General features: G+C 37.7%; 1 protein-coding gene across 6 annotated transcripts in view; it reads left to right on the top strand.

The window, feature by feature from the left end:
• Positions 1–14,581, top strand: part of csnk1a1 (casein kinase 1, alpha 1) — an 85,577-nt gene that overhangs the window by 59,521 nt on the left and 11,475 nt on the right. For 2 of the 6 annotated variants that reach the window (XM_061901627.1, XM_061901626.1), the window contains exons 5-10: positions 6,460–6,543; positions 10,468–10,607; positions 12,590–12,668; positions 12,881–12,955; positions 13,043–13,149; positions 13,297–13,409. In XM_061901627.1, the coding sequence (XP_061757611.1) occupies positions 6,460–6,543; positions 10,468–10,607; positions 12,590–12,668; positions 12,881–12,955; positions 13,043–13,149; positions 13,297–13,409 (598 nt within the window). Of the gene's footprint in view, positions 1–6,459; positions 6,544–10,467; positions 10,608–12,589; positions 12,669–12,880; positions 12,956–13,042; positions 13,150–13,296; positions 13,451–14,581 lie in introns of those variants that run through there. The other 4 variants (XM_061901624.1, XM_061901623.1, XM_061901625.1 and 1 more) reach the window with 3 other exon arrangements.

The following is a 14,581-nucleotide window of genomic DNA, read 5'->3' as shown; positions in this document are numbered from 1 at the left end:
AAGCCATTGTTTACAAATTTGATAACTAAATAACCAAAAAATGTATATTTTATTGTTTTCTTACTGTACCGAAAATGAACCGAACCGTGACCTCTAAACCTAGGTACATACCGAACCGAAATTTTTGTGTACCGTTACACCCTGAGTGATTATTGATTATGGTTAGATATAACAGCGCTGTGTCCAATTGAAAAGTAGCTACCATTGTTACATCCCAAACTTCTAGTGGACTTTTTGTGTACCGTTACACTCCTAGTGATTATTGATTATGGTTAGATATAATAGCTCTGTGTCCAATAAAAAGTAGTTACCGTTGTTTCATCCCAAACTTCTAGTGGACATATTTTTTTTCACTCACTTTCCATTTGCACCTCATCCGTTTCACTATTGCAAGCTTAGGAATTTGCATGCATGCTGCACAGCCCATTGTTTTTTCCGATTATAGTTTTATGATCAGTAAAAGCCAGAAACGGAATTGTTATTAAAATTTGAATAATTGCAGCGCTCATTTAGATCATATTTTTCTTTTTTTATTTGTGTTACTGAGTTTACTCAGTTACAACTGAAATGGTAATGGTGGATAATTGAGATCTACGATATTCTGGGGTGGTAAAAAGGACAATGTATATTGAACACAAAACCGTGATGAGATATAAATTGTGTGTTTTTTAAATTGATCCAACTCAAATTGCAAATGTTTTAGATGCGTGATATGGCTCCCCAATTGTTTTAAACAGCTATATCCCACATCCCAAGCTATTGTTTGTATACATAATTGAATTAACGTCTACAAGGATTGTTCTATCCTTATCAATGTATCGCATTTCATGTGGAAAATTAGGTGTGTCCCTAGGACGCATGGATACTGCGTTTCCTGCGTCCTTTCAAGTGGGTGATTTATACATAAAAAAACTAGTGGAAGATGGCAGACGGATTCTCTTCCTTAGATTTTTCTTTTAGCGATGTAGACGGTGTCCAGGAAACCCACAATGCGTCGACTTGGTCACATTTGGACGAATGTATGGATCTGGATAAAACAATGCCCAACACATTTAAGTTTTTTTTACCTTGTAAGCCCAAATCAAAACTGCTCTCGACATGGAAGACGTGGAATACACATTTAAGAAGACACGATTGTGGCACACGTGATGACTTTTGCTACGGTGTAGCTGGTCTTGATGTTAAATTTGATTTTCATTGGTGGTTTAGAACAAGACAACAGGTGCTGACATTTTGTTCATTATTTGTACTGTTTATATTTTGACATTGAATAGTTGAATCATTTTGAAACAAACATGAGAGTAAGATATTTCATGCTAAATCACAGATGTCTATTCAGATAAAGGAAGTTAGCTGATAGAATAAACATTGTACTCTTTCTGGTTTTTGCATTTGGAGCAATTAGAAGTGGAGAGTGAGTTGAAGAGACAGAAATTGGTTATTTCCCCCCTTGTCCCACCCACCACGGGGGGATAAGGTCCGCAGCCAGAGGTGTGCACCCAGGCCCACAGCTTATTTCCAGTCTTTTTCATTAAGTTCAAATCGCATGCCTGACCACCTCAATGTGTGAATGTACTGTAGTTGTGAGGAAGGCAGTACAAGAAGTCGACAGAGGATTTTTTAAATTATTATTACTTTTAAGCGCCAATATGTTGTTTTTTAGAATTGCAATAAATGAAAGTGGATCATTTGAATAGCATTGTTGCCTTAGTTTGTCCATTTAATTCTTATTGGCATCTTTTGTAATATATACAACTTGTATTTTAAGCTGCATTTTGAATGTATTGATGTACTATGTAAAATATTGTAATACATCGCAATACTGTATTGTCGTGACTCAAGTGTTTGTCAATACCAAGCCCTACTACATATGTTTTCATTTAAACTATATTGTATAATGTAGAAATGGTGACATCATTGGTTGATTTGGCTGACTATTTTTCTACGTGGCCCCAGTGTGTGGGTAATAAAAAGGCCTAATTTTAGAGTAGGGCTGCAACAATATGTCAACAATATAATTTGTCGCCGACATACGTCGTGACATCATCACCCATGTTTTTCCGGGCAGAAGCGGTTCAGTACCGCCACTCGCAAAAACATCGCCAGTGTTGACATGTAAAGTGTAAGAAGATTTCCTCTTATTTTTTGTTAAACATGAACACCTTGCTCATTTTGCAAAGCGGACCTTGTTTTTATTAGGCGTGTGCCAAAACATCGATACTACGATATATCGCGATATTTCCTCTTGCGGCACGTTATCGATACACAGGTGTCAAATATCGATATTTATAAACATAAACATACAGCCATTTTAAACAGATTCGCCCACAAAAACCTGTTTGATTTATGGAGTCACTACTTCGAGCCTCCACATTATGGCGCTCTAGCGCAGTACTCTGGAGTACTCTAGTAGAGTACTCTTTGAAAGGAAAGAAGAAGAAGAAGAAGCAGCAGCAGATGGAGGGAATAGCGCAAAGCGGAAGAGCGAATAGCGGAGAAAAACACGTGAAAGATGCACCGGCGAATTTAAAATCTAAAGCCTGGGCCCACTTCGAAGTGGCTTTTACTGTACAGACAATGGAACAACACTTGATAAAGAGATCGCAATCTGCAAGAACTGTCTCGCGAAGGTCAAGTACACGGGCAACACGACGAACATGCACAGCCATCTTGTCTGCCATCATCCTGAGCTTGCCACGGAGGAAAGGGGGAGTAGCGACACTAATGCTAACGTTTCTGTTAGCCAGCCTACAATCAACACCGTATTTAAAGCAAAGCTACCTTCTGCATCCCCCAGGGCTGCGAGCATTACAAAGTCCATTGCTTGCTTTATTTGTAAAGATCTTAGACAATATAGTATCTTAAAATATGTTCTCAGGTTTTCATAAGACCACCCAGTTGTTGATAATGTAATGCACTGACTGAAATGTTAATTTTTTATGTACAGTGAAGTGCCAGTTTTCATAAAACAATTTGATTTTAATTGTTAAGCACTGATGTGTCCATGATTACATAGAAGTTCAGTAGCACTGAAATTTATATTTTTCGCATTAATTTTGTTTTTTTAATCATTTTAATTTGCACAGACAGAAAATATTTTGGTGAAGTGGATTCAGTGCTGTCAATAAAGTTAGAATTTCTTCAGTGACACTGAAATCATGATGTATCGTGGATGAAATTTCTTTCAATACATCGATTATCGCATAATCGTTGTATCGTGATCTTGTCGTTATCGTGGGCAAAATATCGTGATATCATCGTACCGCGAGGTACCTGATGATACCCAGCCCTAGTTTTTATGGTAGTACACTTGTTATACGTGAGCATTTAAAGCAGAGGTATGATGTTGGATATCTGAAGGGAAAATGCGGTTTTAGCCTCGGTATGACTGTTAGTTTATGCCTTGCTAGCTAGCTAACAAATGTGAGACAAAGTTTTGTGAAAAGTAAATAGCATTCTGGCCAAAGTCAGCCAGCTAAACATTGTCTACATTAATCTGAGTACATTTTTAATGCAGCGTCAATTTGCAATGCCTTTTAAAACGGGCACAACCGCACACACAAACACAAAGAGAGACTGACAGGCACCACTGCGGAGGTACCATAAGATTAAATAGCCAACATATTAAGAATTACTCAAATATACATTTCTGCACATTACGTTTATTAGAGTGTAAAAACTGTCAAGAGTTAATCGATAGTCAATATACCAGTGTGCAACTTTTTAAACATCACAAAATGTTTTTTTTCTTGTTGAGGAAACACAAGCCTATATAACTTAAACTGCATTTAGAAGTCAATGGAAAAATTAAAGCCATTAAATATATGTACGCTTTATTGTCCGTCTAATCGTTAAGATAAATGTTGACTAATCAAATTAACCGTTAGTTGTAGCTCTATTTAGAGCAGCATTTAGCAACAGGCTTACATGGCAAATTCGCACACTCAGTGTTGAGCAGCAGACTGGCCAAGAAGTACAAACTTGATGGTCACCCTTCGTTTCCACAGTTTGGTAACTAAATGCCTGTAAGTAAAAATTAATTGGATGATTTGTGTCAATTTTGTTACGTTAAAATCTAATTTGTTTAACTTTTGTACAATTTTAAAATGATCACAATGCTAATTTTCATTAACATGTCAATCGGGCCGACCATTTTACGTTGGCATTAAGCTAGCAGCATAAGAGCCAACCTTTATCCGTTATGGTTGCAATGCTTTTTTTCAGTTTTGATTATTTTTATAGTACCTTGCCTCTCGACCAAGTTCAGCTGGAATAGGCTCCAGCTGAACTTGGAGGAACTGGTCAGTAAATGTTTTTTTCACCACCTTAAAACTTGATACAAATTGCACTGCGCGCTAAAAATTACGAGGGTCGGAGGCAATATTGAATAAATCAATGACTAACGTGACAAACTTGCCATCCAAACATTGCCCCGTCTGTTGACAAGGTTATACAGCCATGGAAGCACATTCATTTAAATTATTAAGCAGAGGTAACAAACCAGTGAAAGATTCAAAAGAGCTGTCGTCAGAGCCTAAAATTCTTAGCTGCTAGCCTGCTAAGCTAACAAAAACAGCTCAAGCTAAAATGCCTGTGAGACTCAGACTGAGCGTGGACTTGCTGACATTACACATCTCTAGGCAACAGGCATAGTCTTTTAAGAGGCACATACACCGACGCACACACTGCTCTTATTTAACATGTCTTTTTTTATGTAACACACTAATTACTTTTCTCAGTACTTCATTACATTTATTAAAGAGTAATTCCATTAGTAATTTAAATACTTTTTGATAAAGTAACAAATAACTAGAATTAAATACTTTTTTGAAGTAAATTTCAGAAAACAGCCTGTCACACATCTTGAAGCAGTTGGCAGATTTGTGTTCCTGGCTAAAATATTTTTTATGTTCTATAATGTTTATTGTTAAAGGTCAATTATTTTCATGTTGCTGCTAGCGTTTAAACCAGGGCACTTCATTTCATATTTTCTTTTGTTTTTGTTAGCTGAAGAATTTAGCATTTAGCTAAAAAAAAACAGTTTAAAGATAGAAGATTGAAGATTACGTTTGACTTTTCTTATTTCCAAGGCTTTTTTCTTATCTCAAAACACATCTTAAGTCAGGGTCCTATTATGCAAAACCTACTTTTCTTACTTGTTGGTTACTGTTTATTTTGGATCACCATCAGTCCCGAAAATTTAAAATGAAGGCATGGTGGAGATATTTAGTTAAATGAACGGATATTTCAATTTTTTGGGTTATAGATTATGGGCCAAACTATATTGGGATATGAGTAGTGGTCCATTTTAACCAGCCCTACAGTCGTGTAAGCAACAGTGCTTCCACAGTTCAAGGATGTTCTGTGTTTAATTGGGCGTTACACTAGGCCTATGATAGTGTTTATATGTATGAGTGCACATGTGTACGTTTAAGTGTTAAATAATGAAATTGTGACATTTCATATTGCTCTGAATTTTGTTCTGTGCTACAAAAAAATGTATTTGCTTTTTTTTTTTTCCATCTGGTTGCAACGGTGCTATTTTTGAAAAAGCTAAGCGTACAGACCTGAAGTTATGTTTTATGTTTGTTGGCTCTCATGAAGTCTGCAGCGAGTGTTAATCAGGGCAATGTTGTCAAAAGAAATAGCAAACGTTGTAATGATTTTTTTTAAATGCTTCACATGCTCAAAATAAGCTAATATTGCATGTTATGAATGTACTGGTTACTACATACATATATAATTAAAGTGGCAGTATAAAACCTTGATAGAAGTTTTTGGATGTTTTTAAACTCCCATAGGCTCCATTGTAAGCGTACTTTTGATTGCATGTATTTACTAGTTAGAATGGATCAACAACATAAAAATGTGTGCTTGTCCTACATGAAGATTTTGAATGAAAAGCAAAATTCTCCCAAAAGTGTGGTACCCCTTTAACATGTATATTCAGATAGAGCTTGGTAATTTAAACTGGCTGACTGAATACATACAGTAAAATTATATGTAGATGGAAAGGCATAGTTTATTTTCTGTAAATGTAAACATGGCCTATTTTTTTGTCCCATAATTTTGGGTCCAGTATATATTATCGCATTGCTATTCTTCCCTGACTATTTCATTAGCTCTCAGAGAAGATATGGAAGTTTAATTTCTTTCTAGCAATAAATTTTTGTGCAACATTGATCTTCTCTTGATTGTTCTGACAGAAGAAACCCACACCTGTTATTCTTCCAGACTGACGGCCAGTTTGCTCAAGCGTACATACAGCAAAAAAACCCAATTAAAACATTTGTAGGTCCAATTTTAAATGTACAGGAAGTGCTTGTACTTTTGTTGTACAGAAGTATTTAGTATTAAACTGAGTGCAACTACAATTGCCTGTTGTACTCATGCTAATTGTGAATTAAGGTCGATAGAGGCTGTGATTTTTGACCCCTGCCCCTCTACTGTCTGCCCTAGTGTTTAGACTCATCAGTGGGGAAGAGGAAAAGAAGCTTGGCGGTTAGCTCTTCTCAGGACCCATCTTTCTCAGGATTAAACCAGGTGTGACCTTTACCGCAACACCAGCTGCCTCACAACAGCAGTTGTCGCTTTGCAATTATAATTAACTATACAGGCTTTGAGGAAATCGGACCATTAGCGCTCATCTTGCAATTATTATACCCACCCACCTAGTGTGCACTTCATTCCATTGGGAGAGTAGGGCAAAAAATGTTCATGATCTACAACAAATATCTCTACTTTTAATATCCCCATTTGTTGAAGGATAGCTCTTCTTACCTACCCTAAAGGCAGTCTCTTGTGTGATGTTTGGCGTGTGAGTAAATTAATCCGCCTTGGCTTTTAATAAGCCAATGTACAACATGGTGCGTGAGTGTAACTCTTTAAAAGACAGAAGCACATTTTGGGATAAATGTTAAGGATGAAGTTTGAGCTACATGTTCTTGTGATAGAAAATGTTGTTGGTGAAGGGTGGCCAATCTAATAGGCATATTAGCTGTCACTGGTTATAAAAAATAAAGTGGATGCCTCAATTTACACCATTATCTAGTTTAAACAACTAAAGTTTTAAGAACAATTTCCAGATATCATTTTTCCTTTAGCAGTGGGTTTTTAATCAAACTGATTTGGGGCAGGCTAATATCGCCTATATGTCATAGTTGCTCACAATTCTACCTTTTCTTGGTAAAGTTAATACAGTCATGTTTCCTACCTGACAGACTTAAGAAATATATATCCTAACATCATATACTTATGAAATATCTCACTAAGCAAAGTTGTGGTTGTGATGCTTGATAGATGACTAATGATTGCATGAGCAGTGCCTGACATGTTGGCCAATCAGTACACACTGACGCTAGGCTGGACTAAACAAATGAAGAGTGAAAAAATCCTGTACATACACAAGCATACATACATACATGCATGTTTGCTGCTAAGCCAGCTGGATCTTTAAGGCTTGAGTTTGCTTGTTTTTAATTAAATGCAGTGAATACAATTATGCATAGTGTGATTTTGAAATCCCACACCAGACACACTTTTTGTCTATTAGCTATTTTTGGTTAAAAGTGGAAAAAATATGTCAGGAAAATTCAACCTGTTAATCTCTGGGCCAAGTTTTCAGTCTTCACAACCACAAAGAGACCTCTAGGCCAAGTGTTCAGTCTTTCCAACAATAGAGTGATGAAGTGCAAGTACAGAACAAGGCGAACTCTCCAATACTTAAACATTAAATAAAGTTTCCCGCTGATGTGGGGGAGTTTTTATTTGTATCTACTTTCGAATGCAGCATTCTACTCATCTCAAAATAAAACCTAGTTTTTCTCTTTACACACCAAATTTCTTTTTTAGCCTTACCCCGAGTTTCCACTGGATGTGTAATGGGAGTAACAAGTGGCTGTAGAAAAAGCAAACACAGATTATTCTGTTCTTCCAGAAGAGCAGACGCAAATACTTGTCCTGCTATTCGAGATTCAAAATGGCTGCTGAAATGCAACATTGCGGAACATCTCATGTTTTGTTGTCTATCAATACCCACAGGTATTATGACTGACGGCACTGAATTGAATTGACTAGTGGAAAAGACATCACTTGTGACTTGCAGAATGACCACTTCATTGTGTTTTTGTAGCAAGCAACAACAACAGTAAACTCATCGCTAGCGAGCGCTGTACACACAGATCCTTTTTAACTCCCACAAACCACAACCTACTTTCCAAGTCCCCATATCAGCAGGCATTTGACAAAGGACCCCATGTACACACATGGCTGCCTGGGATATGTCTGTATATGATTCTTTAATTTTGGACTTTCAGAATCAGCATTTGGGTCAACGAGGTCTAATTATGTCTAAAAACCTATGAAAGGTCCACTTCATGCCCATCCAGACGTTTCAAAATGTAAAATACAATCTGCCTTGAGGATTTCATTTTGAAAGTAACCCGGAAAATGTATTTTGTTTGTGCATGACTTATTTTCCAACACAAGCAGATTGTAGCTAAATTGAACGAATGTATTGCGCCAACCTGCAAATATAGAGGCTCTGCGTATGTTTAGCTCAAGAATATGGAACCTCCATGTTGGTGCCATTCCACAGATGTGGAAACTGAACACATTTACTTGAAAGACAACGGAAATAGTCCGGCGCCGTTCTGCTACCATTTAGCATCCAGTGGAAAACCGTGGTTAGTCAGGGGTACGCAGTCAGGAGCGAGCGTTTGTTTGCAGACACATTGGGACTGTATAAGCAGGGACAAAAGTAAGGAGCAGAGGGAAAGGAAAGACGCAAACGCACACACTTGCCCAACTTTCCAGTTGAATGTAGCTATTTTGATCATCAACTCCACCAATCAGTATTGTACCCTGCTGTATTTTAACAAATCAGTATATCACAAACTTGATCGATGTTCCCACCCCAAAAATAAAATTAGTATAATTTTGCAAATCCCATGTTTTAATGAGATTGTTGGTTAGCAAAGTTACTAAAGACTGCAACCTTTGCTTGATTTGTTACAATTCCTGTATTAACAGAAGTGCAGAGTCTCTTCACAGAGGTGTCGAGCACTATTTTTAATCACAAGTTATAATCTTATTGTCAGTAAAAAGAATGTTGCTTTTTCTGTCTGCTTTTGCTTCCACCAAAAAGTATTGTTTTGTCTTTGATGTTGCATCTTTATTACGTTTTTTTTTTGTTTTGTTTGTTTTCATTTTTTTTTTTTTTTTTTCATTTTTTACACTGATGGCGGCATTGTGTAATTGAAAATTTAGTTAGCAAAGTAAATTATAGAGTGAGACGTATTGTATTCTATGGTGACATTAAATTGCAAAGTAAAACACTTAAATTCAACTGGGGCTATAAAACTGCAAGTATTAAAGGGGGAAAAAACACTGATGCAGAAAGCATGAGCAATGTGTAGATATGTTAAGTGTATTAGGGGAAAGGTGCAATGTGACTGTTTTTTTTCCCTGATCTTGGGAAAAAGTTAAATGTACAGTACACTCTAATTTCTATGCGGTAGTTCGGTTTCAGATAATATTGTAATTTGTCGTTCAGCACAAAATATCATTTTCAGTTCTGTTTTATTGCAGGGCTTTATAATTTTTTTGTACGCATTTAAAAGCTGCTTTTTTGAGTAATTGGAATTTAAAGGATATACTGTTATGCAGTTCTTGGGCCAGTCACAATAACAGTCTATCACTAAGGCTATTTGTAAACTGTATATTCATATAATTCATATTTAGCATTTCACAACTGGGTAGAAAATACTGTACCACTGTACCTTTTTGACAGCTGCTGCTGGACAGAATTACAGGGATTTGTCATTTTACCTTTGTAAAATATTGCAAAAGTCATTTTTTTCCAAATTTCATTTGTCCAATGTTTTTTTTTTTACTTCTGACTTAGGGTTGCAGCTGACTGACTTGAAAAGTGTACAGTCTTTTGGACTTTGCGCGGCAATAGCTAGTGGCTGTGAAATTTAACTTTCATGAGGCTGCATTAATGAAAATTGTAGTTTCGATCAGCACAGACATTACAGCTTTTTACATTTGATTTGCTTGTTTTTGACTACCACTTCCAATTACAACATTAATGTTGGCATACTTTTAAAACCATATTGCCTCCTAGATTATATGTTTTGTTTAAATCTGCTGCATGGCGAAACTACAGGCACATCCACAAGCTTGGATACTCGACAAATTAACAACATGAGAGTAATAGTCATCACATTGGTCACCTCATTTGTTCACCTTAAGTGATACAGAGGGAAGTTTTTAAGGCCCTGCTGTCTATACGGTGAATGGAATTAAACCTGATCCCTTTGGTCGCAGGCCCTAATCTTATTAGCATAGCAGAGTATACTTTTGGATTTCAATTGTAACAGAAAAACTGTTGGCAAAGTTGTTCATGCTCATTTACTATCCCTACGGTCTAAATACAAATGATGCATTATCTGTCTCTCTACACAGTTGTTCCTTATTGACTTTGGATTGGCGAAGAAGTACAGAGATAACCGAACACGACAGCACATCCCCTACAGAGAAGACAAGAACCTGACTGGCACAGCACGTTATGCCTCCATCAATGCACACCTGGGCATTGAACAGAGGTCTGTTGAAACCGTAGCTCAATGTAATTTCTGAGTAGCTTAAATGATTTAAGTGTTAAGAGGGTTGAAACATTGCCAACAAATTTAAGGTTAGTTTTCCTTTTGTAAATTATTAAATATTTGTTGTTAACTGTTTGTTTTGTTTAAAACAATATTCCAACTTGCTGTGGTTTCTCTACAATTTGCATCCCAACACACCACACACACACTTGTCATTCTATAGCTACAGTGGGGCAAAAAAAGTATTTAGTTAGTCACCGATTGTGTAAGTTCTTCCACTTAAAATGATGACAGAGGTCTTTAATTTTCATCATAGGTACACTTCCACTGTGAGAGACAGAATGTGTAAAAAAAATCCAGGAATTCACATTGTAGGAATTTTAAAGAATTTATTTGTAAATTATGGTGGAAAATAAGTATTTGGTCAATAACAAAAATTCAACTCAATACTTTTGTAATATAACCTTTGTTGGCAATAACAGAGGTCAAACAATTACTATAGGTCTTTACCAGGTTTGCACACACGATTACTATAGGTCTTTACCAGGTTTGCACACACAGTAGCTGGTATTTTGGCCCATTCCTCTATGCAGATCTTCTCGAGAGCAGTGATGTTTTAGGGCTGTCGCCAAGCAACACGGACTTTCAACTCCCTCCACAGATTTTCTATGGGGTTGAGGTCTGGAGACTGGCTAGGCCACTCCAGGACTTTCAAATGCTTCTTACGGAGCCACTCCTTCGTTGCCCGGGCGGTGTGTTTGGGATCATTGTCATGCTGGAAGACCCTGCCACGTTTCATCTTCAAAGCTCTCACTGATGGAAGGAGGTTTTGGCTCAAAATCTCACGATGCATGGCCCCATTCGTTCTTTCCTTAACACGGATCAGTCGTCCTGTCCCCTTAGCAGAAAAACAGCCTCAAAGCATGATGTTTCCACCCCCATGCTTCACAGTAGATATGGTGTTCTTGGGATGCAACTCAGTATTCGTCTTCCTCCAAACACGACGAGTTGAGTTTATACCAAAAAGTTATATTTTAGTTTCATCTGACCACATGACATTCTCCCAAAACTCTGCTGTATCATCCATGTGCTCTCTGGCAAACTTCAGACGGGCCTGGACATGCACTGGCTTAAGCAGGGGGACACGTCTGGCACTGCAGGATTTGATTCCCTGTCGACGTACTGTTACTGATGGTAACCTTTGTTACTTTGGTCTCAGCTCTCTGCAGGTCATTCACTAGGTCCCCCCGTGTGGTTCTGGGTTTTTTGCTCACCGTTCTCATGATCATTTTGACCCCACGGGATGAGATCTTGCATGGAGCCCTAGATCGAGGGAGATTATCAGTGGTCTTGTATGTCTTCCATTTTCTGATACTTGCTCCCACAGTTGATTTTTTCACACCAAGCTGCTTGCCTATTGTAGATTCACTCTTCCCAGTCTGGTGCAGGTCTACAATTCTTTTCTTGGTGTCCTTCGACAGCTTTTTGGTCTTGGCCATAGTGGAGTTTGGAGTCTGATTGTTTGAGGCTGTAGACTGGTGTCTTTTATACAGATAACAAGTTCAAACAGGTTCCATTAATACAGGTAACGAGTGTAGGACAGAAGACCTTCTTAAAAAAGTTACAGGTCTGTGAGAGCCAGAGATCTTCCCTGTTTGACGTGACCAAATACTTATTTTCCATCATAATTTACAAATAAATTCTTTAAAATTCCTACAATGTGAATTCCTGGATTTTTTATTTCACATTCTGTCTCTCACAGTTGAAGTGTACCTATGATGAAAATTACAGATCTCTGTCGTCATTTTAAGTGGGAGAACTTGCACAATCGGTGACTAAATAAATACTTTTTTGGCCCACTGTACATACAGATACATGTGCACTTGTTTGTGTCGGTGTTCATCACTACACTCCGGCCCCCCCAAAGCTATAAACCAACCGGCACAATAATTTGTATGCTAAACCTAAATTGTTTTTTTCAGTCGGCGTGATGACATGGAGTCACTAGGCTATGTGCTGATGTACTTCAACAGAACCAGTCTACCATGGCAAGGACTGAAGGTATGAGATGTGGCTGATACCTTCTGTTTCTATTTGTTCTTTTGGTATAAGTAAGTATCTGAATATATTGCTAACTGTTGTTAATGGCAGACAGTTTTGAATACTAACGTGGTCATTTTGCCAAAAATATATTTGCTCTGGTACAGTTTTTAAGACAAAACAGTCTTGCACATGTTTAAAGCTTCTGTGACACTGAATATTGATGTTGTCAGGCTGCCACAAAGAAGCAGAAATATGAGAAAATCTCGGAGAAAAAGATGTCCACCCCTGTGGAGATTCTCTGTAAGGTAAAGACAAGCAACCATGGAACTTCTTAACATGATTTTCCTCCACATCAGAACAACTCACTGTATAAAAAATAAATATTTCTCCAGGGTCATCCAGCAGAATTCTCCATGTATTTGAACTATTGCCGTGGTCTGCGCTTTGAGGAGGCTCCAGATTATATGTATCTTCGCCAACTCTTCCGCATCCTCTTCAGGTGAACTATCTGTCTCTTGAACAGTATGAATTTGAGGCCACCTATTTTTTCCAGTACTACTCAAAAGGCAACGATGTGTTACTTAGGTTATTTTTTGATCTCCAACAATTTTTGTTTTATTTAACTAAAGTCATTGCTGTGTTGTAGGACTTTGAACCACCAATATGACTATACATTTGACTGGACCATGCTGAAACAGAAAGCAGCGCAGCAGGGGGCTTCCACCGGGGGCCAGGGTCAACAGGCGCAAACCCCCACAGGCAAGCAAACTGACAAACCCAAGCCTAACATGAAAGGTTAGTAGCAAACAGCCAAGCGACGTTTTTTTATAGACACCAATTGCTTAGTCTCAGTACTGTAAACAGGCATTAGCTATAGAGGGCTTCAGATTTTTGGCTAAAGTATCCCACAATGCATTGCCAGAAGCCATATCAGAAGGCTAGCGTCGTCATTCACGATAGCGGTACACGTAATATTTCCAAACTATTCAGTGGAAGGTAACATTGCACCGGCTGTGATACGATGGAGAATACTGTGAGTCATTGTATAAGAAGTCCCTTCATTGTTTATAAGGAGAAAACAGTTGTAATTGGATGCAAGGATCCGTACAAGATCGACAAGTCTGAGCGGAGTAGAGACCACAACATCTTCCCTGATGTCCAATACCCAGAATTTGTGTTTTTCTTACTTTCAACGCAACCAATTTTACACCTTGAAGGACTTTTAAAATTTTAAGAATATAGAAAACTGTAACCGCTTTGTTTGTGGATGGTCTGTAAAAACCCAGTGGACATCGTGTCGCGAAGCCAGGCTAGGCGTGCACCCGCAGAAATCAACTGACTCAAGTTTGACACCCTGGATGGTCACGGATAACCAATTAAATGTCATCTCAGCACACGGTGACTGTAAGGCAGGATCAGGAGAGTGCTGTTCTTATGTTGCTTCACTTTTGTTTTATGTGGAGGCTACAATCCAGATGAGAGGAGTGAGTAGTATTTTTATCAATACAATTATCAAATTTTTTCGACCAAGCACATCCACTTAATGAAAAGTGGGGATATTGTTTATTTTAGATTAATTTCTGCTTAAACAAATTTTCCTAATTACCTTAAATGGAATTCATCCAAACAAACACAGTCATCACATCACATCACATCTCTTGAGTGCAGCAATCCATGCCGTTAACTCTTTTTTTAGCCGCATTGTTTGTCCAGAAATACACTTAAGAATGTGATTTTAAAAAGCTAGTACTATTACTCCCACCTTGTTTGTAGCAGTTGACAATTGCACATGTCAATATTATCAATATCACTGGATGAATTATCAGCAGCAATGAGCGTGATACAAACAAAGCCTTTTAATACGACCTACGGCAATGTTTTGGGGAAAATGTAGAAAAATCCAAAGCCCTCTATTATTACATAAGATGCCC

This window comes from Nerophis ophidion, linkage group LG05, assembly GCF_033978795.1.
Source record: "Nerophis ophidion isolate RoL-2023_Sa linkage group LG05, RoL_Noph_v1.0, whole genome shotgun sequence".
In the NCBI taxonomy this organism is placed as follows: domain Eukaryota; kingdom Metazoa; phylum Chordata; class Actinopteri; order Syngnathiformes; family Syngnathidae; genus Nerophis; species Nerophis ophidion.
The sequence above is the reverse complement of the archived record's forward strand: the minus strand, read 5'-3'. Positions and strand labels throughout refer to the sequence as shown.